This window comes from Lates calcarifer, unplaced genomic scaffold, assembly GCF_001640805.2.
Source record: "Lates calcarifer isolate ASB-BC8 unplaced genomic scaffold, TLL_Latcal_v3 _unitig_253_quiver_1910, whole genome shotgun sequence".
Classification (NCBI taxonomy): Eukaryota; Metazoa; Chordata; class Actinopteri; family Centropomidae; genus Lates; species Lates calcarifer.
Window position 1 is genome coordinate 1 of NW_026116287.1, and position 27,278 is coordinate 27,278.

The 27,278-nt window shown below is 39.6% G+C and overlaps 1 protein-coding gene and 1 long non-coding RNA gene across 2 annotated transcripts; one reads left to right on the top strand and one right to left on the bottom strand.

Moving 5' to 3' along the window:
- Positions 1-2,832: 2,832 nt before the first annotated feature.
- On the top strand, positions 2,833-27,278 carry LOC108892941 (heterogeneous nuclear ribonucleoprotein L-like). The gene is made up of 6 exons (XM_018690727.2): positions 2,833-3,292; positions 21,031-21,149; positions 22,476-22,585; positions 22,701-22,828; positions 26,046-26,131; positions 26,231-27,278. Exons 1-6 carry the CDS (start codon positions 3,089-3,091, stop codon positions 26,382-26,384), a joined length of 801 nt encoding a protein of 266 aa, XP_018546243.1. The 5' UTR covers positions 2,833-3,088; the 3' UTR covers positions 26,385-27,278.
- On the bottom strand, positions 15,211-17,890 carry LOC108892942 (uncharacterized). Its single transcript, XR_001962575.2, has 4 exons — positions 17,762-17,890; positions 16,878-16,925; positions 16,279-16,672; positions 15,211-15,557 (listed from the first exon to the last, which is right to left on the bottom strand). It is a non-coding gene; the product is annotated as an uncharacterized LOC108892942 (long non-coding RNA).

Consider the following 27,278-nt stretch of genomic DNA (forward strand, 5'->3'; position numbering starts at 1 on the left):
CTCAGTTTTGTAAGCACATAAACTGATATAATTACTAACATCATTATCCTCTTTGCTCCCTGCTCATTTTTAATGCATGTGTTCCTCATTCTTATATCCCAGAGGGGACCAACCTGAATACACATTAAACTGCAGGGACTCGTAGATTGACTTCCCAATGGATAGAGACTGCTTTTTGAGGGTTAGGGTTCAGGTTACAATTAGGTTGAGATTAGAATTAGGGTAAGGGTTGGGATTAGGCATTTAGTTGTGATGGTTAAGGTTAGGGTAAGTGGCTAGCAGATGCATAATTTCAATGAGTGTCCCCGTAGGGATAGTGGAACAAATGTATGTGTATGTGTGAATCACATGGTTTCGAATGTATTAAATGAAAGGATCATTTCAACAGTCTCATCTTTCACCTGCAGTCTTGTCCAACAGGCCGCGCTACTTGAAAGCTGATCTGAATCACAGCGTTGGTGTGAAAACAGGCGGCGTGGGAAATAACAGACAAAGAGAAAGATTAAGTGTGTCTGCAGGGTTGAACAAGGAGGAACCAGAAATGACTCTGCTATATTGCATTATTCTGTTTGTGACCACAGAAGCACAGCCACACACACATAGATAGAAGCACCTGCATGTAGGAACACAAGCACAATTCAACACAACAGGCTTGTTCACAGACTATGACCTTGTGACCGTCAGACCACAGACACACAAATGTATTATTTGAATCTCTGACTAACTGAAATGAAATGTTGCATCACTGACACATTTTAAGCTTGCAAGATTTCTGCAAGTGTGTATCAAAGGATCTCTTTAAAGGTGCCCTCTTCCACTTTTTACATATCAAGATCAAATCACTTGACATAATTAGCACCAGCCAACCTTAATTACATAATTAATTAACTAATTAATGTTTTAAATGAGTTTATACACTGTTTTTTGCATCATACATACTTCATCCACCCCACCTGCCACTCATTGGATGTTTTTGTTTTTGGCACCATTCTGAGTAAACTCTGTTGACAAGACCGGCAGTTTCAGAACACTCAAACCTTTCTATCTGGTACCAGCAATCAGGCCATGGCCATGGTCACTGAGATCACATTTGATGTTTGAGGTGAACATTAACTGAAAACCCTATTAGTGGTTGTAGTTATATTTGACAGTTAGTTAAGATGATTTCTTTTAAACCAACTGCAACAGTATAATAAAAGGTATGTATATATTACATAGTCCTGTATCATGGCAGATGATTTGGAAAAGTGTTAATAAATAAAATGAATCTTTCCATTTAACTGCAGTTTTCAGTTTCTCGTCAGTTTATCAATATGTTACAAAGCAGATACTTAACTCGCCAAAGAAGGAAAACTAAAAAATAACTGCTATTAAAAACAATGGTTCTTCACCATGTGGTTGTGTCAGCAAGCCATCTCATGAGTAAGCATTCACTTAACTGGAAAGCAACCTTTATTCCACCTGTAATATTCCTGCTGCGAGTTGTCAAAATGCTGTAAGAAGTCTATTGTCAGTGACCATCCTAGACTCGATTAAGAATTTTATTCGATGGTGCTCGATTGCCCCAAACTCAGCCCATGATACTTTGCGCTGCGCTGCTTGCTTCTACAAGGAGGCCAGGAGAACCTTCAATCAATATCTTCACTCAACCCTTCAGCAGTCACATTTATGACGAAGGCATGGAGAGCTTTGGTAGAAGAAGAACTAGCCTAGGGATGGTCTAAGGCAAGAGAGAAAGATATAGAAACTAGTGAAGGAGAGACAATCTCTAAGAAGGCTGTGGAGAAGATGGGCTTCACAATACTCTTGCAGCAGATAAGATCAAAGCTGGCCATCTTAAGGAGGGCAGAGTGGACATCACACCATATTTGGAAGCAAATCCTGACAGCATGAGAAGAACCTCTGTGTAGTCTGGTTACTTTGGCAAATGCTCATGGCTCTGTTCAGCACCTCCTGAAGACTTTGGGAGTGACTGGAGTCAACCCACAGAGGATACTCAGGGAGCTGGCTGAGGAGGCAGAGCAAGCAAGCCTCTGGCTCTGGCTCAGGCTTTTTAGGCTTGTGTGCAGCCTAAAAATGGCCTTGATGACTTCACATTTTTAACAGAAAGCCTGAGGTACAAACTGAGGCCTCAAAGTTTGAAAGATATGGGCATTTACCAGGCAAGGAGGATCTGATGAAAAGATACTGTTACGTTGTGTTTGGGGAATTTTAGGATCCAGCATTTACTGTGTGATTGAACAGCTGATTGTTTTTCACTAATGGCATTGACAATACACTGCCATTGAGCTCCCTTGCACCCTACACAAGTGCAACTAACGACAGTTCTTTGCATTAAACAGTCTCAAATCTAAGTTGCTGTCCTCTGAACAATACTGAAATGCAATACACCTCCCTCATTTTGTTTTCTGTATTGTGCTTTGCTATTTACATGGCATGGAAATCAATATAGAACAATATTCAAAGGAATTCCAGCAAAGTTGGTGTCTGTGGTGAGGCCTACTGATGACTTGTGAAAAAATAAGCCAGACACGATGTATGACAAAGAGATTTACCCAGTTTTAATAATGCAGCAAATAAAATGCTCGCACTCTCTTTCACTCTCTCTCTCTCTCTCTCTCTCTCTGTGTGTGTGTGTGTGTGTGTGTGTGTCCTTTTTCCTGTGCTCTGCAATTTTAAGTGTGTCGCCTTCTCTGGTTTTACCTAGCCCACCATTCCCCTGTCTGCTCCTTCTCTGTACTCCTCTGCAGAGCGTGGAGAGCTGCCTGTTGACGCATCAACATCGGCCAATCACACACTGTATCTCCAAGGTGCAGGAACAGACTGACCAATGAAAGAAGAGCACGGGGCGGGATGAATCCAGTCCACGCACACCTCTACACAGAAAATCAGTGGTATTCAGGAGCGACAGGGACCGAGAATACATCAGCGAGACGGGGACAGGAAAAAACAAACAGGGAGACATAGACAGAGAAACGGAGGCTGCTTATCGAGGACACTCTGCAGCATAGCTGTTGACATGGATGTGTCAGTCTGACCAGCTCCAGACACGGCCCCGCTCTCCAACAGGTCCGCCGCAGCCGCGAGCATGTCGACGGAGGAAGGAATCGGCCAGCGTGAGGAAGGGGAGTACGGAAGGGCGGCAAAGCGGCTGAAAACGGAGGAGAGGGAGGAGGGGGAGGAGCTGGAGGAGGGAGAGGATTCGGACTCCGGTTCACTGCCCGGTAACGGAGAATCAGTGGCCGACAACCGGGCCCGGTGGAGCTCCAGCCAGTACGGCGCAGGACGGAGGGTAAGGCGAGCAAAAAATATTATCTAACGATACCCCGCATCACAGCATCACAGACGGCCGCGTGCGTGTGCGCGCGTCTTGCGTTTGCTGCTGCTGTCATTTAGTCAGTGAGTGAGCTACCTCCTACCACACAAACACACACACACGGGTTACTGGATGTCAGCATTGTTCATCACAAACAGGACGTAGGCTAGAAAATGTTAATAACGAACTGTGGATCTTTTAAAACTAAAACGGCTTCTTACGTATAAAATGCTGTTGGGACATCTTTAGTTTGGGTTCAGCTAAATGAAGCCCCTTATTTCCTTACACTGCAGTTCACCAGTGGGACTGCAAATGTTTTTCAGCACACTGAGTTGCGCGAGTTTCACAACACATGGAAGGGCCTCTGTTTGGAGGAACTGTGAACGTTTCTTGTTGGAAAGTGAAAAGGATAAGTCACCAGTGATATTCTGATCCCAGTTTTAGTTCTTTGACTCTAAGATATCTGCTAATCTTGAGCCCTGCCTGAACTGTTTTTGTTATTATGATTTTGTAGCCTAATATTCCTGCACACTGCACACTTAGGCTACAGAAAGCCCATATTCCAATTAGTAAAGTAATGTAATGATGAACGTGTTGACAATTTGAGGTCAAAGTTAATCCTTGAAATTAGTTTGATTACTCATAAATTGCACTTGGTACCAGTATCATATTTCATAAAGACAAGAGACAAAGCGCAATGCAAAATGAACACAGGAGGAAATGATCTCATGCTACATGTCGTAGCTTCCATAGCCTATTTCATGTTTTAAAATGGGCTGTAGTTTTTGGTGGTAACACTATTTTAGTAATACAGGTCCTGTGGAACATGACACTTCACCATTAGTGAACACACCTCTGCCAAAAATGCAACTGAAGAGCAACAAATTTATGTGTTTCTGTATCTGCCTGACATGTCTGTGCCAGGCTCACATAATGTGTCCTTGAACACTGCTGGCAGGTTGGAAGGACAGTTTGGGATTTGTGGGTACTATAACAAAATCAACTTTTTTTTTAAAAAAAGCGTGTGTCCTAGGATTCAGTTAATTTACAGGAATGTCCAGCTGACATTGTTTTGCCTGATTGCTTTAAAGAAGTAGCTCGACATTTTGCAGATTGATATCTAGAGCACAAATCAATATTTAAAGGCTAAAAACTGCTATTTACTGTGAATGACCCCTGGAAAACAGTAGTCCAATACACTGCCTTAATTTACACTATCATTTCCACTCCAGTCGAGTTCAATCTGTACCACAGTTATTCTAATTACAGTAGTTTTGTGTAGTGTTTTTCAGAAAGAAAGCTAGCTTTCATTAATGCTCCATATTATTACTCATTACTCTCCTGGGATGTGGTGAAGCATATCCATCAGTGTTGTGTTTACTGCATAGTACACTGCATCAAAATCATAGTACTGCACAAAATGTGACATTTTGTTGCTTATATATATATTTTTTCATACATGATAAGATGTAACGTTGCTACTGTTCTGCATACTATTCAGTGAATACCAGGTTGAACACAAAAGTGCACCTGACTACAGTTCAGATTCTCTTGCTATTATTACATAAAGATTTAATCTAAAGATTGACATGTAGAGCTGTCTTTACAGGCAGCGAGCTTAAGTAGTAAAAGAAACATTTGTGGTTTAGAAACTGAAGGCAGACAGCCATATAAATAATATAGTTATATGTTGGATTTTATGTTACATAGAATTGCTTATTTTTTGCTTTTTTTTCATTAGCCAAAAGGGCTCTTTTGAAAATTAAAAGTAAAAAGAATTAGTGGCTGCCTTGTCACCAACAGCGCAGTCGTGGAAGAAGGGAAAGGGCAAACATTATCATTTAGGCAGATTTTTCTGTTGCTGGATTGAGTTGCATCACTAGACGGCCATACAGTCACCAAGCACTTTATTAAGAAAAGCTGTATACCTGCTTATTCACACAATTTTCCAAGTAGCCAATTGTGTGACAGCAGTGCAGTGCTTCAGTTCACATCAAACATCAGAATGGGGAAAAATGTGATCTCAGTGACTTTGACCATGGCTTGATTGTTGGTGCCAGGTGGTCTGAGTATTTCTGAAACTGCTGACCTTCTGGGATTTTCATGTACAACAGTCTCTAGAGTTTTGTCATAGAATTATGCCAAAAACAAAACAACAACAACCAAAAAACCAACCAGTGTGTGGCAGTTCTGTGGGTGGAAACATCTGGTTGATGAGAACAGTCAGAGGAGAAGGGCCAGAACGGTTGGAGCTGACAGATGGACTATGGTAACTCAGATAACCAGTCTTCCAATATCCAGTCTTGGATTCGTGGAAAGATAATCAGACTACATACAGACAGACATACATCCTTTTAGCTAGCAATTTGCTAGCAGTTTAACAGCAGCAAACAGCATGAATGATCAAATAGAAAATCTACATGTGGTGGTCAGTTGGCTGCCACAAATAAAACAATGTGTAACAAACACTAGAGCCGACCCTAGAATGGGGTTTGGGACATATTTGCAACTGGTTGCAATCTGGAGTCCTGCATAGCCTTACATTCCTGTAAAGCTGCATACAAATGAGTTTTCAGTTTCATAAGCACAGCCATCCTGAGTGAACAATCATGACAGCAAAACATCTGAGAAGCCACATGTGGAAGTGTTTTGGATTCTACACTGTGGGTGGAAAAGTCACAATCAAAGATAAGGTTTGTTGATGTTTGTAAATGTTGTTGCTTGTAAATGGTAACTACCTTACACTCCAATAACAATAAATCTGCAGACTCACCCACTGAGACAGTGAAAGCAGCACATATGAGCAGAGCAGCAGATAAATAAAGTAAGGACAATAATGATTGAGAGGGTGAGGCGGGGCATTTCAAGTTCAGTGGATCTTGAATTTTTTTGAAAGAGTGACAGCCTTAGTTCACAGTTTGCATTATAGAAGGCTAAGACCTGTGGAAGTGAAAAGAAATGCATGAGTATTTTGTAGTATTTCATTTGGTAATTCAGTTATAAATTGACTAAGTTTGATTTTCATCATCTTTGTTTCAGTAACTGTCATGTTCAGATCTCACGTATCATTAAATGTGGAAGTACCAGAAGGACAACAGAGAAGTGAAACCGTGATGAAATTGTTTGTGAACTTGAACATTAATGAATTGTCAAATGACTCAATACACTCAAGGCTGACTGGGTGATAAGATTTGATTTGTCATGTAGCAGGTGCAGTTTTTGTCACTTTATCTGCAGTAGACATAAACATTCAGATTATTTGTCATAGTGTTGTATTGTGCCTCCCGCCTCTCTTAAATACAGGGTTAATTGGTGTCAGTTGATGTTTGGTTGAAAATGACGTTTTTGTCACCTAATGGAGAACAATTCAGGAGAGCCAAAGTGAAAACCAGAGTTCTATAAATAAGAACATATAATTCAAATCTCATTAACATGAGTAATAAGGTAACTAACAAAAAATACAGCCCTACAGTATAACTTTACTCAACAGTATGCAGTTTTTCCCCTACCATTGTCTTGGGAGTGCAGCCTGCCCTGCCAACGGGAACCCCTGCCCTCCCAAGAATGGCAAGTACTAATTAAAAGATCATTTTCATTTGCGTCTCTCTCGCGTCACTTCCTGTTTCATGTGCATCTCTGCGTTTGCGTCTGCACACAGGAGCGGAAGAGCCGCTGGGGAGACAGGTTGACAACTCATCAGATGAAGTGCAAGAAAAGCTCCAACAACCGTTGTCTCTGTAGATCGTAGATGAACAGACGTCAACCCTAAATGTCCGAAAGAATTATCAGCGTTTTTTTACATGCACTAATCTGCCACAGTGGCTTTGCTGGCAGGGAGGCTAGCCCTATTCCTCTCCTCTGGTATCATTATATCATGCAGCTTACCCCAAACAACAGGGTCTGTGCTTTGCTGTGGATCTGTATGTGTATGTATGTGATAGCAACAGATAGAGATAAATGTGCATTGAACATGCCTCTATCTGCAGAGATGAATAACCAGCAGAGTAAGCAGAGAAGTACGGGCCCAGTATAAGGATGTAACGTATACATGTGGCTATCACTGTCAACCGCGCTTCACTGTGTTTCCCTTCTCTTTATCTCACCATTACAGGATGCTAAAGATATCAGAGTGGCATATTCTCTCTCTCTCCCTCACACACACACACACACACACACACACACACACACACACACAATCACACACACACACTCAAGTCCTGAGTGAAGGTGGTATCACCTTGCTGTGTAATCATCATGTAGTTTTCACATACTAAGGTATGCATGCACATACACAATTACACACATGCACAAGCCTGCGTAGAGACACACACATGCACACGTCATCTGATCATTAGAGGTTGATTAAGAAGATGGATGGGCTACTTAGAGATGTTTGTTCTCTCAACCATTATTTAAAGTCAGAAAGCTACATTGAGGTGCTTTACAATTTAACACAAGATCACAAAACGAAGAAACAACAGAATAAATTACAGAATAAAAACAAATAAAAACAAAAATTCAGACATCTAATGAAGCCTTCATTGGCTATTAGATCTTCACCCTCATACCTACCTCAAAGACCCCTTGAGAACTTAGGCCTGCTACAGAGGGCTTGTTAGATTTGTTAAGTATGGTCTAGCTGGCTCAGCAGTAATTTGATTTACATTCAGATCTGTGTAGTTTACTGTACAAAAATCCACCAATCTGTAACCTAATTACAATTAGCTCTCTGCACTAATGTTATTTCTTAAATGTCATCTAAACAACAAAACCTAGTTTCTATAACCAAGGAAGGAGATTGGAGAAACTTGATTTCCCCAGTTAGACTTCTGCTAGACAAAGCTGATTTCTTGGTCACCTAGGTTTCTAATAGTCTGCATCTGACATAAGAGATTTTTCTTTTTGTAGCAGTGCATTGTTTTATTCCAAATTCCAAATTCCAGTTCATATACTCTCATGTCAGAGCCTGTTGTTTCACTGATGAATTTGGATTGTTTCCACCAATCCAAATTCATCAGTGTCACACAAATAAATACCCATTTGTTGTAGCTTGTATCACTTGACTAAATAGTAAGATTGGGGTTAGTACTACTGCATGTCTGTGTTGATTTTACAGGAACCAGGTTACCACAGAGCATGTAAACACCTTTCTGCTGTGTAACCTGATTTCTCAACATAACCTGGTTTCTGGCATGCATTAAACACACCTTATCAATGGAAAAGGAGTAGGTCTCCCAGCCTTGGCCACTGGTGGGTCAGAGTGTACAGAGAAAGACCAATTATAGATGTGATTTTTGGCCAAGCTAGTGGTGTAGCTCTAGGGATGACCGTGTTGCTGTGTCAGTACCACTTTGGTACTGACTGGAGTACTATCTAAACTATTAGATGGATTGACATTCATCCCAAGTGGGGGTCATGGTGGTGCACTGGTTAGCGCTGTTACCATACAACAAGAAGGTTCTGGGTTCGAACCCTAGGGCTTTTCTGTATGGAGGTTTGCATGCTCTCCTTTTTCTTGCTTGGGTACTCGGGGTACTCTGGCTCCTTCCCACAATTCAAAGACATGCAGGTTAACTGGTGACTCTAAATTGCCTACAGGTGTGAATGTGAGTGTGAATCCTTGGTTGTTTATGTGTTGGCCCCGCGATGGACCAGCGATCTGTCCAGGGTATACTCCACCTCTCACCCAATGTCACCTGGGATAGGCTCCAGCCCACCTCCGACCCTTAAGGATAAGCTGTATAGATAATGGATGTAGATGCAGAGGAAGTGTCTTAATGATTCTGGTGGTGCTTGACTTCTAGCTTTTAAGTGAAAAAACACCCATTGGATGGATTGCAATGAGTTTTGGTTCATCTCAGGATGAATTATGATAACTTTGGTGATCCTCTGACTTTTCGTCTAGTACCATCATTAAGCCACATTTTAATTTGTCCACTACTTTGGTTCGTGACAAAATACTTGCAAAACCAAAAATAAATAGAGCCTCAGCTCTGCTTATTGTTGTGCTTTGTAGCAGATGTTGTAATGCTGCAACAAAAAACACTAAGATTCAATTCAATTCAATTTATTTATATAGTGCCGAATCACAACAAAAGTCATCTCAAGGCACTTTTCATATAGAGCAGGTCTAGACCGTACTCTTTAAAATAGGTATTTACAGAGAGAGACCCAACAGATCCACCATGAGCAGCACTAGGAGACAGTGGCAAGGAAAAACTTCCTTTAAGAGGCAGAAACCTCGAGCAGAACCGGACTCAGGGTGGGCGGCCATCTGCCTCGACCGGTTGGGTAAAGGATGGGGGGGGTAGAGAATAGTGAGAGAAGAACATAGCATAACACAGGTTCCATGTAAAAAATGTAGTGATGCCAGTAATACAGTAGTAGTAATGATAGTTGTGATAATTAAAGTATTAACTGTTAACATAGCAATACAACTAATAGCAGTATAAGTCATTTCTAATTCTAGCAGCAGGTGTTGAGTGGAGTTGTAGGAACAGCAGGAGACTTGTCATCACAGATCAGACTCTACAGCTCCAGAGGCAGAAATACCTGCAGAAAGAGACGAATGGTGACTATGACTAACATTATGACTGCCAAACATCAGTTCATTAGCATTTGCATTGCTGACGAACAGTCTTGCAAATCTGCTAGAAAGACTCTTGTGATTTTTGGCAATAGAGTTCAGAGTCTAGAGCTCTGTTCTTTGTACACTGATAACCAAGTTATCTGGATTAGAGTTCTGACAATATGATACAAGACTTTTGCAAGGATTTTTGCATTCTTCAAAGCTGGGGTTCAACTTAGTCTGGCTTTCCTGGGCTTACTAAGCCTAACATCAGCCATCCTGGATAACCTGTATCATGAAACCAGCTTTCAACTGGTTCTGTTCACTCTGTGTACTGATCCAGCTACAAGTGTGTTTATATGAAATTGGAGGAGTTGTTGAATGATGGGATTAATGCAAGTGATATTTACCAAGGTGAAATGTAAAAAAAAAAAGATCATTAGATCACTAACTAGAGTATTATCATGTAGATCGACAGTAGATAGATTGTCATTCCTCAATCACTGAGAAAAGAGATAGTGAAAAGGCACCTAGGTAGGGCTGAACAATTTATCGAAATTGAAATGAAATCGTGATTTGAATTAATGCTATTTATACAACCAAGAGTCAGTGAATGCATCCTTACACTTTTTTAGCCGTCTCACAGTTCACACACAGAGCATTGCAGGAGCAACAGAGCTACAGGCTGTAAACTTTACAACCACCATCTTGTCTTAAAATGACCTAACCACAAAACTAACTGTGGAGTTAGATACTTGATGAAAACGGAGGGGAGAGCAATGCAGGCAATGTGAGTCGCTCCGATACTCTCCACTCTGGTGTCATGTTCTACCTGTGTGCCTGTTGCAAGAAGACAAAGCTAAAGTGAAAACCGCTGTTATGACGTGTTAAAACCGGCTGATAGTGTCAGAGTGATAACTGAGCTGTGACCAAGATGCCAATTTTATCTGCAGTGTTTCTGCTATACATATTTTGTAGTGGTGTCCAGCTGTGGGAAAATGATTGCTGCTTGCAGAATACCTGGTTGAGCCGAGAAGGAAGAGAAAATGAGAGAAAATGGTAGAATGAACGGAAATGAAATAAATTAAGTTAGATTTGTATTTGTATTCTGTATTTTCTACTGGGACAAACCCTGTAGAGTTTTAATCAGCTGTGTCTGTCTCTACAGACTCTCTGTGTGCCTGTCAGTCTCCTGTCATTCCCCCTCAGTGTATCAGCATTTGAAAAATCACCACAGGCAGCAGTTTGACCGATGTAACGTTACTGCAGAGAAGGCAGGCGAACGTAGTGCTACTGTTTGTTTTGTAAGAATTGTTCTATGGATCATTATGTGTATGTTCTATACCATTTATTGTTAGAATAAATACATTTTGGATTCATATATTTTCATAATGCTCCATCACTTGTTTTAAATGTGTATATAGTGAATCCTGGACTGAAGCTAGACATTCAAAATTATATTACAAATCAAATTTTAATCACAATATTTTAACCAAAATTGTTCAGCCTTACACCCTAGGTATGGAAAGATGCAAGAGGAGGGCCAGAACAGCTGTTTATTGGCAAGGAATCAATATGGACAGGATGGTCACAAATATCAAATGGAAATATCAAGCAAAACAGCCAAAAGAGTCCATGACAATCACTGACATACCAAATGAGTGATGGCAGAAAGTTGGGACTGACTTGTTGTGCCTGGATGGAAAGAATTACCTGCTGGTAATTGATCACAATGGTGCAGCTTCCCAACATACCTGCGTGATCAAACACATCAAGAGTCATGCTGTTGTAACTCATGCAGAATGTGATTTGGCATTGTCTTGTGAAAGACCCTTAACTTACATTTGTGGATGCAGTGATGCACTGTGTTAACTGACAATAGTTTTACAAAGTGTTCCTGAGCCCCACTTGTAATATCCATCACAGAATTTTACCGGTTTTTGATGCAGTGCCTGAGGGATCAGGCAGTGTTGGTTTTCAGCCTTGCCCCTTATATGCAGAGATTTCTCCAGATTGTCTGAATCTTTTGATATTATGGTCTGTAGATAGTGAAATCTTTTCATTTCTTGCAATTGCACGTTGAGAAATGTTGTTCATAAACTGACTATTTGCCCAGTCTTTCACAAAGTGGAGAACCTTGGGCTATCATTGCTTGTAAATGACGGAGCCTTTCAGGACTGCTCCTTTTATGCCCAGTCACAGTACTATCACCTGTTACCACTTACCTGTGGAATGCTCCAGGTGTTTTTTGAGCATTGCACTTTCCCAGTTTTTTCTTGCCCATTTCCAGCTTTTTTGGAACATGGGGGTTGTGTAACTTTATTATAAATACATGTAAATCTTGATTCATATCTTTTTTTTAATTTTGACCTTATGTGAATTGAAAATGAGCACATTTGCCCATTGTTACATAGAAAATAGGTTAATGTCTAAATTTCATTATCCAGGTCACAAAAGCAAAGTTTGAAGAGAACAATGGCCATTTTCCATACTTTTACAACATAAGCAATTAAGAAATAACACTTACTATCCAGGAACAACATTTGTGTTACCTAGTGTTATTATTGAGAAAGCAGGCTCTCCAGTCCTCAGATCTAAACTCTGTTCTAAACCCTAACCAGAAGCACTTTAATTCCTGTTGCCAGGGGAAGTAAAGTGCTAGCTTTTTGTATTAGTGTATGAGCTGATGACTAAGAGCATGACTTTGTGTCAGACTGAGAGCAGTGAGAAGATGGTGGCTGTGGGTGTTTTACAGGCTGCAGTACATACTGAGATATGATATTTCAGACTACATTGCCAGCTTTGAACATAGAGATTTGGAAGAAAAAGATACCATATGACACAAAAATACAAATGTCCATGTTGAAAACTCAGGAGTTACATAGTCCCTGTAGTAAAAACAACACTTTCTTGTAAAACACACATAAAGGTATAGTGGAATTGATGATATTGTTAATGGAATTACTGGGAGAAATAATCCCGCAAAAAACAAATGATTTCCACACTCCACCCTTTCACACAAAAAAAGGAATAGCTAATTCACCATCCTAAAACTATGCAACAAGCATATTACAGCTACCCTTAGAGAAGCATGTGGCAACAGTTTCTGTAGGAATTATGTACAGTGACTGTCCTGCCCTGTAACCACACCCAACACTGTAGACTGACACTGCTGCAGCAAAAACAAGATTTTCTGGTGGTGTTAAGTTCCTTTACATGCAGCCCTTATTGTATGACTGTAGCTCATAGGGCACACTGGCTACCCCCAGTTAAACATAAGGCAAGGAAAATGTTCTACACCAGGGATCATCAACCACATTTGTCCAAGGGCTTTTCTAAGCAGACTCCTGTCTTTCTCCCTGACACTGCTTCAGCTGCCACAGCAGCACTGTTTGAAGCCTTGAAGTATTCAAAATGATTAACTAGATAACTAATCCCATTGGTTGGACTGTTCAGCTTATGGTTAGTGTTCTGCTACCTCTGGTCTAGACTATCTTTGTGCCTCCTCAGGCCAAGTCATTTGACAGACAGGTCTGTTGTGTTTGGGTGTACGTGACAGAGAAAGAAAGCTGGGCAAGGAGGGGCTGAGTGACTCAAGATTTTATTAATTTGGAATGGTTAAAAAAACAGTATCTGATATTGTGGTGGCTGTTAATAAATACCAGAACAGATTTTTTTCCTCCTCACATTTATTGAATTTATTAATATTCTGTGTGCTGTATGGGAACCTTTGGCGGGCCAGATGTGGTGCATGATGATCACTGTTATACACTCAATGTACCTAACCTACTATGTGAAGCAACAACACTGTAAATTCTAACAAATAGAGTTTAGTTAAAAAAAAATGAGGAAACCGATTACCTTGGGAAAAGTAAGTAAACAAACTTAACTGTGTGAAGTACAGTGAAATTATTACAATTAAGTAGGCTGTACTTTTTTTGAAGTTGTGAGCACTTAATGTATCTCAGTATAGTTAAATTTAAATCAAGTTGTTACAACTCAAATACTTTGAGTCAAATTAACTTAATATTTTCTGCCAAAACAAGTGGGCATTACTTCAAATTTATAATACACTACACTTAGGGTATCTTAGTGTAATCCACTTCAATAAAGTTGACAGGAACTCAATAAAGATAAGTCACATGAAATGAATATAATGTGTCAAAGTAAGTGAGTAAATTCATTTAACATACCTTAGTTTATCTAACTTAAAAAATAAGACTCACAAAATGGCATTATGAACACCAAAATGTATTTTGTCTGCATTTGTAAACAACAGAATGAGTGAGACTTAAGAGTGACAATGAGTGTGTGTGAGGTGTGCTGATTGGTCTGGGTGTAAGCTAACAGAAGGCTCTCGATTCACACTCGACACTTTCCTGAATGTCTCACAGCAACAAACAGACCTGGCAACATTTAGTCTGTAAAAGTTTAAAACCTGAATAAAACCTCCACTGAACTTGTACATATATCTTCCAAGCAGCAGCAAATCAGCGCTTAGCAATTTAACAACTCTGACAAATATTCAACCTGTGTTGCAGATGTACGCTACATTTTAATACTTAACATACTTTATGTTCATTTTCAACAGTTTTTACTCACTGGACATTACTTAACACCTGCACTGATGGCAGGATCATGTGACCTACATAAGGATGTCTTCTGCTGCCTTTACATATTTTTATGCTTTCCAATCGCAAATGTGAAAAACAGTGAACAAATACAAAAAGCATACATCTCAGTACATACTTTGCTTTACTTTTGGTCTTTAACTTTTTTTTTTACTGTTGGCCCCCAAGTACAGGAGGTGCTCCCTTTCTGCAATTATGAGGGAGCAGTAACTGTGCACTCATAATACTGAGCCAGATGAGTATGAAACAAAATAAGACCGATCCCAAAAACAAACAAAAACCCCCACTGCTATTCTTTTGACAGTCATTGTAAGGATTCAGATTTTTTGTGAGAGGGGTCATTCTCACTGTGTTCTGTACCTCTGTACCTATTTTCTTAATTATTGAGAATACAATATGGAGAGTATAATTTTTGGTTTAATTGTTGAGGCCCATCATGCTCACTCTCAATGACAATGTTTCCTTCAAGGATGATGGCAATGCTGTGAATCGATGGTGGTGTGTCCTCAGTCATGATTCTAAGAACCCCAACAGGCACCTGGGTGAAGTCAGCTGCTGTGTCTGAATCCTGCATTCAAAATAAAAATAAATGAATGTAGGCAGGATGTTATGACCCACTGTTATAGTGTGTTCACTGTTGTAATCAAAGTGAATAGCTGTTTAGTGTTGTGTAGTGTGTGACATCCCCACTTAAACACGTTTGGCTTGCAAAGTATAATACATACATGAATACATGCTGTAATACCTAACTTGACCTGAGTTTTAGCAAAGTTTACTATTCTGTCTGAGACTGTGTTGTGTCATGCTGTTATGCCCATTGCAGGACTTGAAGCAACTAAAGACTTGTGAGGCTGGAAAGTTCTGAGAAAAATCTGAGAACTAAACCTGAGGTCTGATGATGTCATAAAATAAGCGCTGTGTGATGGTATTATGATCATTATTATAAATGTACTTACTGAGCAGCTGAGGAAGAATTCGCTGGAATTATCTCCAAGATACAGGGGAAGACACTGTAGGACAGCAGTGCGTGTTGTGGTGATGTCTCATGGAAAAAATGACAAAAAACAATCAGACTACGACAGGCAGTGTGCTCAGGTTACAACATTGAATTCCAAGTGCTTGAGGTAGTTAAATAATTACTTGTACTATAGTAGTGTAAGTAGTAGATTATATATATTATTATTCTTATAGCTGCTACTACTACTTCTACAACAGTATGTGTTATTATTTAAAGGTACATTAACTTTAATTATCAGTACCTGTTGTGAAATAATCCGTGAAATAATAATGTAACGTTAATGTAATGTAATGTTATGAGTTGTTTTCAAGGCAAATGCATAGCTGAAACTACTTTCCAGATGGGTGGGGTGCACGTTTGGTGCAGCTTCTCCAGTTCTGGCTATGCATTTGCCTTGAAAACAACTCATAACATTATTATTTCATAGCGTGGTGAACGGGCAAGTCACAACCTGTCCATGAGAGCGCTTTGGAGTTGTTGGATCGTGTATTTGATGAGTTTTGAGGGACCTGTGCCGTCACCCTGCTGTGTTCACTGAGCATCAGCGTCTCTACCCCACAGATCTCAAAACAACAGGCACTGACAATTAAAGGTAATGTACCTACTCATATGACTATGCAGATTATTATTATTATTATTATTATGACAATAGGTGTATTTGCCAGAATGTAGAACTATCCCTTTGACTACCTCAAGCACAAATAAGCTCACTACTATAAGGTGATAATGATGAAGAATCACTTACTTGTGTATAGATTGGCTGGAGGAGGCGATCAAGTGATTGGCCTAGGACTCCTTTTCTGGATTTGAAGAGGTCAATGAGACGGGTGGTGTGGTGGTCCAGAGATTCATAGAAGTCTTTCTTGAGGTTTTTACTGGCAACTCTGTCAACAAAAAATAAACACATCCAAGGAATTGTTTCCTCCACCATGCTAGTCATTTAATGTTAGGTCTACTAGATGATCAATTAATCATTAAAATAATCTAATGAAAAGAGTAATCTACAATGAAAATGATGATTACTTATGGTGTGGTTCAGTATAGTGCAAGTGTAGGTGGACCATACCTGACTTTGTGTGAACAGCACAGGCCAACGTTCCATCATCCTTTTGACTGCAGGCTGTTCTTCCACAATTTCTCTGCATCACAAATATTACTATCACTATTATTAAGTACAATTTTAACAGTCATGTCATCAATTTTGTTTCAATAGTCTTCAAATTTGTGCAATAAAACAGACAGCAGTGTCTATGAAAATCTCCTTATGCAGACAAAATGTATTACTTAAAGATCAGCATCACTATAACCAGCATTTTCAAATTTCTGAATGAAAGCATTACCCACCTGGACTTTCTTCTGTGTTCGTTTTTCATTTACCAGGTTCTCATACCACTGCATGAAATAAAACAAACTGGGTTAAGTCACTAGCCAGAGCAAGGTGTCAGAATTCAACAAAATACTGTAATTATTGAGTGAGAGTCAAATTATATTTTATCTAGAGGTCTTCAACATCTGTGTCCATAATTTCATTTGAAGGTGTTACAGTGCTTTTCCCCATAACCCAAGTTAACAGAAGCTGAAATCTAACACGCCAGTTGCTGCAGCACTGTACTCCCTTTTCTTTACTGGGTCAGGTCTGACTGCTGTAAGGGGCAGGGGCATGTACAGTTGAGCCAGAGAAGAGGATCTCAGTTTGAATGTTGTGTCTACAAACTACAAACAAACTTTAACTTAACTAACGTCACACACAGCTTCCGGACTGACTTTAGCCAGGGTTTAAACCCCAGCACGAGCATGAGTGCACCTGACACTGACTTCTGGTGCCTGTAAGTGAAGCACGGAGCCGCTCCCTCCACAGCCTTAAATTAACTGGTTAAGAAAACAGCTAAATTAGCAGCGCGCGCTAATCCAGCAGCTAACAGACAGTAGGGCTGGTGCAGCAACAGGTGGAGATATGCTGCAGATTTACAACACACTGGGGCTCGTTTCAGGTCGTTTAGACCGAGTCAAAGCACTTTTATTCGGATTCACTCACGTTGAACTGCTGCTAAATTTTTAACGTCTGCTCTGTGTACACGTGCGCGCATGTACACATACACACACACAAGCTAACATGCCAATGCCTCAGAAAGTCGAAGAGCCGGAGTTGCAGGCTGGTTTCTTCGAACAACTCTAAATTCCAAAAAATAAATTATATTGACAAGATTATAAACAAAAGCTTTACTTACCGAAGTCAACTTCACCTTCTGTGCTGGCTTTGACCGCTCCCCGAGTTGGCCTCTGCTTAAAGTGGTAGATGCGCGCCAACCGGAAATGGGCATGCGCAAGCGGGCACATAGTTCTGTAACTTAGGTCTCATACCGCAAACCAAGCTACACACTCAGTTAAACCATGTACATAGAATTAAAGGAAATAAGTTTGTTGATCAAAAGTACAGAAAACTCAGTGTGAGCAAGTAAACATAAAAAACTAGTATGAATTAAGTTTAAATGCACTGTTTTAGCTTTAGTCAGGACAATGTTTGCATTTACAGTGAAGCATGTTGCAGTTTCCCTTATCCCTTTAAAGTTTAACAGTCTGCAGGTTTTAATTTTGTTATTTGGAGTGAAAACCTACAGATTGTTGGTGTTTGTGCATTAACCCTGTAAGACTGGGTCATCATGGAGACTATCATCCTATTGGTATACTTGTTTTTTATTTTTTTTAACCAAACCAAGATCCAAATGGAATCAAAATGTCAGTTAAAGTCAGTTTGTGTTTTTGAGTCAGTATGAAGGCATAGCTCTTTTACTTAATGCCTGTTTTGTGGTCTGCATAATTTATGGGATTAGATGAGAAAGAACCTCCTCTGAAATTGAAGCTGCATACTGTCCTATTTACTATATCAGATATATAGAAATCTGTATTTAGAAAGTGTTATCAACCCTGTATCAAAGTACTGAATTTACAGCAATGGATAATGGGCAGAACACACATGGTTTATAAATGTTAAATGTTAGATTTGTACAGAAATAATACTAATGTGTTTAAAACACAGAAGCTAGCAGCCTGGTCAGCAGAGAGAGAAGTTCATCTCATGCCCTGTTTTTCCTCTCCAAACACTCAGATGAGCCATCTGCCTCTATAAATAGACTAAAAGGAATGTCAATGTGAAAGAGAAGGACAAAAAGAGGGAAGACGGGGGATGGGATAGATAATAGAAGGAGAATGAGATAAGCAGAAGAGCGAGGAGATTAAAGTTAAAAGGAGAGAGTGTCTGGGGGTATAAACAAGATAAGAAGAAAAGATTGGAGAGAAGTGTGAGTATATGACGAGAAATCTCACTGTCTCTCTGTCTCTCTCCTGTCTTTATTTCCATGTCCTGATTCTGAATCCTCAAGAATACTCCATATTCATGACTGACAGTCCAAAAGAACCACATTGTGTTGGAACATGGGCCTTTGCCAGCTGTGCTGCTCTTTAACGACCAGTGATTTCCTGCTTTTCATCAGTCTTACATTTATTCAAGATTAAATACTGGGAGATGTGGAAATACTTCAAACTTGCACTGACAGAGGTCAGTTATTGTTCTGCTCAGTCAGTCTAAACTGACAGGCTGGATGTGTAGTAAATGACTGGTGAAATAAGTTACATCCCTTTAAAACTGGTCAGGGAGGCATTTCACTTGTAAAACCAGGCACTAGCCATAAGGTCCACTCAAGCACTGGCTGTGCATAAAAAATATTAGCAACCAGACTGATTTTTTTTCTGAAGCTGTCTTGGACTACTAACACATATGGTAAATATGGTGAATCCATTCAGTGAGCCATGCTCTTAGGAAACACCACACTAATACTAGGCCTCCCTTTGCTCTCAAAACAGCCTCAGTTCTGGTTTGGATTCCACAAGAGATTCTGCTCCATGTTTCACATTACATCTTTTCTGCAAATTTGTTGGCTGCACATTCATGCTGCTAATCTTCTGTTCTACTGCGAAAACTGGACAGTTTGTTAATAATTATTGTTCTTCCCCCTCTGCCATGTAGGAATGGGTTTTCATAGTAGCATAAAAATGATGACCAGACCATGGATTTTTTAGGATGTAACAATATTGATACTTATCAATAATTATCAATAATATGAATATTTTGTTATCTATAAAACAGTGATGAAGATCCATTGAGTTTGAAAGATCATTCTTAACAGTGGTAATAGTAATGTGACAAAACAATCTTATAGCATCGACCCAAAATGAAAACATCGATCAGTCATCACACTTACTGTAACGTCCCTTGCCAAGCAAGCGCAGAGACGTCAGCTGGTTTCGTCACAACTTTTATTAATTAATCAATAACACAGGCTGCTGTGGGCTCCTGTGTAGCCAGCACTGACAAAAATAACAAAAACCCCAAACTACCTAAATCGACTCACTTTCAGCCCCTTTTGACAGATGACACATGACAGACAGGCTTCCCATGTCTAAGCTGGAAACATGTTCATTAACCCTCAAATAACAGTACTTCAATTTAACAATCTGAACAGCGTTTCTTCACTAACCCAACACTAAGATAACATATAACAGCACAGTCCCTTACGATATAATAATTTGAAAGACACACCTTTATTTTGAAAATCCCCTGGCACGTCTTTCTCCACCTGAGCGTGCACACCTCCAAACAAAATGTGAGTGGTAATCTGATGAGGAAAAATGTAGCCTATATTTGAAGATGTGTGTAACTGTGATCCAGGAAGACTGTACTACTGTATTACTAAGTTCTAAAAATATGTAGTTTTAGGCTCTAGATAGGAGTAAGGTTTACACAATGTTCTGCTTTGATGTATGCAAATAGGAATTTAATGTTCTTTCATTTGTCCCTTACATAGAATGTGAAAAATGTAAAGCTCAATATATCAGACTGTGGCACTTTATAGTGAAAAGGTCTATTTATGTTAAAAGAGAAGATTGTTTTTCATTTAAATGTCTGGTTGGGTTTAGGAATAAAGATGTCCAGTGAAATTTTAGTTCCTTTTTGTGATTTGATATGAATGGAAGTGATTGTGTTAATATTGTCTTGTATTGATCGCTGGCTCCTGAATCGAATGGAATTGAAATTGCATAGCAGACAAATGTAATTGTTGTCCATTATATTGATATAATATTGTATCATGATAAAAATTGTGATTTTCACTTCTAGTCCTCTTTCTACCACATATTATACAAGGTGACAGCAATAAGTTATTATTGTGTTAATCATTGTATCTTCCATTCAGATAGTTACAATGGGAACAGTAAAATGGTGTTGTTCATGTTACAAAGTAATGTACCAGGGATGTATGCGATTGGCATTGCGGCACCTTACTGTATGCCATCACATTTCATTGTGGCTAAAGTTGTGCCAGGTAAAATGTTTCTGCCAAATAACCCTGCATTTTACACCACAGATGTCTGTGTTTGGAACCCTGGTTTGCAGCAAGCTGCAGATCAGCCTGATAAAACTGGTCAACTGTGTGTGTTGTAGGATAATGGCGAGGACTCCCATCGAATATCTCCCAGTCCTGTGGTCCATGTCAGGGGTCTGTGTGAGGCTGTGGTGGAAGCAGACCTGATAGATGCCCTGGAGAAGTTTGGACCCATATGGTGAGACAGCAGCCACCGTGTCTCTGTGTGTGTGTGTGTGTGTGTGTGTGTGTGTCTGTGTGTGTGTGTGTGTGTGTGTGTGTGCACAGTGTATCCCCTACAATGGCGGGGGATACCTCAGATTATATTAGCTGTATTAGCTGCTAATTAACATTGATTCCATCAGTTATTTGATGTGATGTCCCTGCAAGCCAGTGTCTGTACTCAGCTAAAGATTTTCTGTGAGGAAAAAGAAACATCACTTAGTGTAATCAGGGATGATGAGAAATAATCAGCTGATCATATCATTAGTTTGAGGAGCTGGAAGTCCTGTTTAACTTCTAACATATAATATTAGTAAGAATGACTAAACCCAAGTCATTATTTTCATGTTATTTCTTGATGTAGCAAGAGCAAAAATGCAGGAGTCCAGGTGAGTAGCTGATATAGGAGGGAACGTTAAGGGGACTATTTCTGTAGGATGCTCCCTCCCAGTCTCTACACTATGTTGCCATAATATTTGCACAACATTTAAAGGACCTTTTGCATTACCTTTAGAGGACCTAAAATAACCAAAATGGAAATTCCCTCTAAAGTAGTGTAGAAAGTGGATCTACAGGGAACGTCCTTTAAGTAATGAACCCCTAAAAGTCCTGAGACCCCTGAACGTCCTGTGTGTTCCCTGAAAGTCCACCAAATAACATCCCCCTACCTATAAAGAACTCTACGTAGTTACAAGGCAATGTGCTTTACATCAGCAGGGATGCTCTTGGAATGTTCTGGAAATGTGCAATTTCTAGTGGGAAGGGTCCACTGAACATTCCCAGAGAGTCCACCAAATAACATTCCCATAAAGAGCTCCATATCTGGACTGTCTGGGAACATTACAAGGCAATATCCTTTACACCAGTGGGGACGTTCTCAGAACTGTTTTTTTCAATCCTATTATACTATACTTATTTATTTATTATTATTTGAACATGAGTAAACATTTGTGGGGCACACAGTGATCTGGTGTAATAAACCACACTCAGCTTCAGTGGCTTTAGTGTAAAGATAGTTACAGATCCTGAATAATTGAAGGAAACATTTTGTGATAGTGCAGTTTCCACTCTAAATGATTCCTTCTCCATTATTAACACTCCCTGCATGATGCAGTATTCATTAACCTCTCATTTACTTGAATGAAGCTGCAGGGAAAAGTATGGTGTAAAAGACACACACATACACACACACCTTGGCTAGCACAGGAGGCGATGTGTTTCTAGTGAAAGGCCATTTTGTGGAAAAGAGCTCAATTATCAGCATGTGTATGTCCTATCTTAATGTTTATGTTTGTGTTTTCAGTTATGTGATGATGATGCCATTCAAACGTCAGGCTCTAGTGGAGTTCTCAGCTGTGGAGAGTGCTGACCGCTGTGTGTCCTGTGGAGCGAAGGAGCCAGTATACATTGCAGGTTTGATTCTCAGGCTTTTCATTGTGAAAACTTACAGATGAGACTGATTAGTTAGACATGCTTATCTGTAGAAGACTGTATGTGTTCATATGTGTTTCATCCATCTGTTCATTAGGCCAACAGGCATACTTTAACTACTCCACATCCAAGAGAATCACCCGGCCTACCAATGCTGACAACCCCAACAGTGGCAACAAGGTCCTGTTGCTGTCCATACAGAACCCCCTCTACCCTATAACCACGGTAAACACACATGCATACACACACGTACATTTACATCTACTGTATGTAGATGTATTTATGTATTGTTATATTGTTAGTGAATACAGCTGATTATCAGCACAATATTAACATTAACTCTACAGAGGAAGTTAAGTTGCACTACATAATAATAATAGTGTAACTTTTACAATAAAAAACAGAAGGGAAATATATTCAATGTAATGGGTTAATCTGCAGCTAGTTTCAAGTCCCCACCAGTAAATTCTTAATAGGGATAGACTGATTATCAGCCGGGCCGATTATTGGTGCTGATATTCGGCTTTTTTTATGCATATCGGCACCGGCTGTGTTTTTTTAATCCGACAGCCAATAAGAGATCAATTTAAAACTCGGTCATTTTGGCTCTGATGCAGCTGAGCCTCTCTGTTAGCAGTCACTACTCTGTCTCCAGCATTGTCCCACCCACAGCACCATCTGATTGGTTACACACAATTGGTTCGATTCCCGGCTCCTCCAGTCTGCATGCCGAAGTATCCTTGGGCAAGATACTGAACCCCAAATTGCCTCCGATGTGTGTGTTTCACATCGGTGTGAATGTGTGTGAATGTGTTTAGAAAAGCACATTAATATATAGAATATGTGCTGTGTGAATGTGTGTGAATGGGGTGAATGTGATCTGTAGTGTAAAGCGCTTTGAGTGGTCGAAAAGACTAGAAAAGCGCTATATAAGTACAGTCCATTTACAGTCCATTTACACAGAGCCACGGCAACAGCCAGTCAGCAGTGAGAGCTGTGCATGCACAGTGCTCACACACACTGAACAACTCTGCTGTTTGCACCACAATCTGCTGCTGCTCAATGGGGACTAATTGATTTGAGACTCACATTTCTGTGCAAACCTTTGTTTTATTGACTTTATAAAACTTCAGGAAGCTGTTTATTTATTTCTTTAAAATTTCAGTTAACTTTATAAGAGATGCTGCTGACCCTGGGAACTCCCTGCACCCTTTGTTTTTGTTTGAACTTAAAACAAAGACAAGTGAAAGATAAAATAACATTTCAGTTATATTGAACTTTTGGAAAACTTTATTTACTGTAGAAAACTTTAGGGAGCTATTTATTAAGTTTTCATTTAACTTTATAAGACATGCTGCTGAGCCTGGGAGCTCCCTGCACTTTTTGTTAGAATTTTAAAACAAAGATGTCTATTGTCTAAAATAAAAAAACCTTTAACATGTTGCAAATCTGCAAAGCTGTTTAATAAACATATGCTTAAAGGCATTTAAACAAAGTTCAGTGTTGGAGTTTGTATCATTCAAAATTTTGACACCAGTATTTTCACTTTTACTACAAATGAATATTGGCTCCAAATATCGGTTATCGGCCTCTTTGACTACTAATAATTGGTATTGGTATCGGCCCTGAAAAAAACATATCAGTCTATCACTAAATTTTAATGGCTGACTGGAATATATAAGAATACACTGAAAAGTCTTAAAACTTGGTCATTTGTTGTAACTGGACTGAAATGTGCTTTGACCTTTTCAGGTAACTCCTGATTCAATGTATAAACATTTCATTGTCAGTATAGAGTATGTAATATTTAATTCATCTGCCAGTCTGTCACATTCTCTCTCTCAAACAAACTACAGAACATAGTGTGTTTATATATTGTAAGGCGTTGGGCCACCATGTGCCACCATAACAGCTTCAGTTTCTGCAATACGATCTGTACAGGGTGTATCCTGCCTCTCACCCAATGTCAGCTGGGATAGGCTCCATCCCCCCACGATCCTTTACGGATTAGCGGTATAGATAATGGATGAATAGATGGAAGTTTCTGGAATTCTACTGGAGGGATAGAACACCATTTTTACAAAAGATACTACTCCATGTGGTGTTTTGTCTGATGATGGTGGTGGAGAGCACTGTCTAAGATGTTGGCCCAGAATTTCTCCTAGGTGTTCAACTGGGTTGAGGTCTGATCGAAGGCCATAGCATATTATTCACAGAATTTTCGTATTCATCAAACACAGTGACCCCCCTTGCCCTATGGATGGGGGTATTGTCATCCTGTTTCTTCACTAATTTTTCAGGTTTCTCTTAAAAGCAGTAACCATCTGTCCTAAGTCCTGTAATGTAAATTATATAATCAATGTGGTCTGAATGTATATTTACATTCAACATAATAGTTTTTGTGAAGTAGACACAGCTGATCAAATTTCACACTATTCACAACAAAAATCTCCGCTCACTAGGGCTGGGTGATATAGCCTTAAAATAATATCATGATATTTCAGGGTAATTTGTGGCAACAATATTCAAGATGATATGACAAAAAAATACTTTTTGACCGCACATGACCCGCTACAACAGAAAAACTCTGGTCCTCACACGACTTCTGGGTTTCGTGATTCTTGTGTCTGTGTTTTGCTTCCTTTGGTGAAACTAATTGGTTGTGTTGCCACCTATAGCTGTGACCATTTTCTTGCAAACCTTGCAGAAGACTGTAGCTTGCTGGAGGTCTGACTTCTTAAAGCCAAAACCACTTCCACAGGGTTTTCCACAAGTGATATAATGTCCAACTGGGTGGCAGAAGTAGTTGGCTTGATTGCATCATTAAACAACTCCTATATCTCATTGCATTTCATTTGTAGGATAAGATTCCTTCAGTGCTCATAGTTTAGCTGGAGCTGAATTCTCCTCAGAGGTCTCCCCCTCTCCAAGATAAACAGACTTGATAATTAAAACTGGAAAAAAACAAATAAAATAGTTTCAAGTTTAAAATGTAAAAGTTTTTCCAGCCATTTTTGTCAGACACAGGACATCAATAAGGGGCTGCAGGCTGTTTGCTCAGCTTGTTTTTTAGGTTAGGATTCCTTCATTGTCAATTGCTTATCGCTTATTGAAGTAGTGCTACTTTGTCAGTCTATTATGAAGTTTTGAGTTTTGATCATCATCTTGTCTGGAGGTAAAGTTTTTGTTGATTGAAATTTTCAAGCTTTTTATATGAGTGTTCAAATGTCTGAGTCACTTTTTGAAACAAAAGTTAAAAAAAAAAAAGGATTTATCTATTGATTTTCAAACAAACATGGGGTTTCATTTCTTTCTTATTTCTGCACAATGTTTATGGAATTCATGCAATGCACAGTGGCATGTTAAGATATACTGCAGCATTAAAAAAACTTTCAGATTGTGTTGAATCCTGAATTTCTTTCTTTTTTGCATTTTGGTCCAGGATGTTCTGTACACTGTGTGTAACCCCATCGGCAGTGTGCTAAGGATTGTCATCTTTAAACGAAATGGGATCCAGGCCATGGTAGAGTATCCTTACTTAATGTGGGAACATGTATCTTAACCTTCTGTGTGGAGCTGTGTGCTGCTGGAATTTGTAGTGTTCTTTCCTTAATGCCACAACCTCAGGTTTGAGTCAGTTCAATGTGCTCAGAAGGCCAAAGCTGCGCTGAATGGAGCTGACATTTACGCTGGATGCTGTACACTCAAGATTGAATATGCAAGGGTAAGAGATACAAAACACCTCAGCAGTCACAGACACAGGCCTGGTGTCAGTCTATAATAAGTCTATAAAAAACAATATTTTCTACAGGAAGTCACATAAATAAATTGTAGGTTCTTGCGAAAGCCTGTGAGCAGTGCATTACAGTAATCATGTCCCACAAGAGATCACTGTCAAAGATTACCCCCTAGATTATTAGCCACAAGTATAATGTTGACAAAACAATGATGGTGACAAAAATGTCACCAGTTTCTGAAATGGTAGAGACATAAGCAGCACACGTACAAAGCCTTATTGTCAGACCAACATGCTTGAAGCAAACTAAATGAATAAAAATAAATTATTATTATTAAAAACACATAAAAGACAACCAATCATATACATACACATACTGTTCATACTGCTTCAAGTCAGTTGCATTCTCAGTGTGGCAGAGAAGTGAGGAGTGTGTGCAGTAATGAGAGGAGTCTACCTGGAGGCTCCACTGTGGAGTCAGCCCTGCTCTCAGGACATGAAATCTAATTCTGTAACTGTAGCATGTATATTGTAAGACTGTCACTTCAAAATCAACATTGAATGAATTAAAATAACCCACAGTTGTTCAAACTAATTAGAACTGAGTGTGCTGAATAATATGCAGTAAAATGAGGCCGTACACTTGGCACTGCTCTCCTCGTCTGTGCTGCCTCTGCTGTCTCAGTGGGATGGTAAGCTAGCAGGTGAGTCTGCAGATTCATTGTTGTTGAAGCAGTTTCCTTTGATAAAGTCGACAATTAGCCTTATCTTTATTTGTGACTTTGCCATCCAAAACACTTCCACGTGCTGCTTCTCAGAAGTTTTAGTGTCATGATTATCAGGTCGGCTCTGCTCGCCATTTTCGTAACAAAATAACACTGTATTATCATTAGCTTAGGCAGTAGGGCATGTAATAGGTCAAGCTGATAGAGTCTGTTG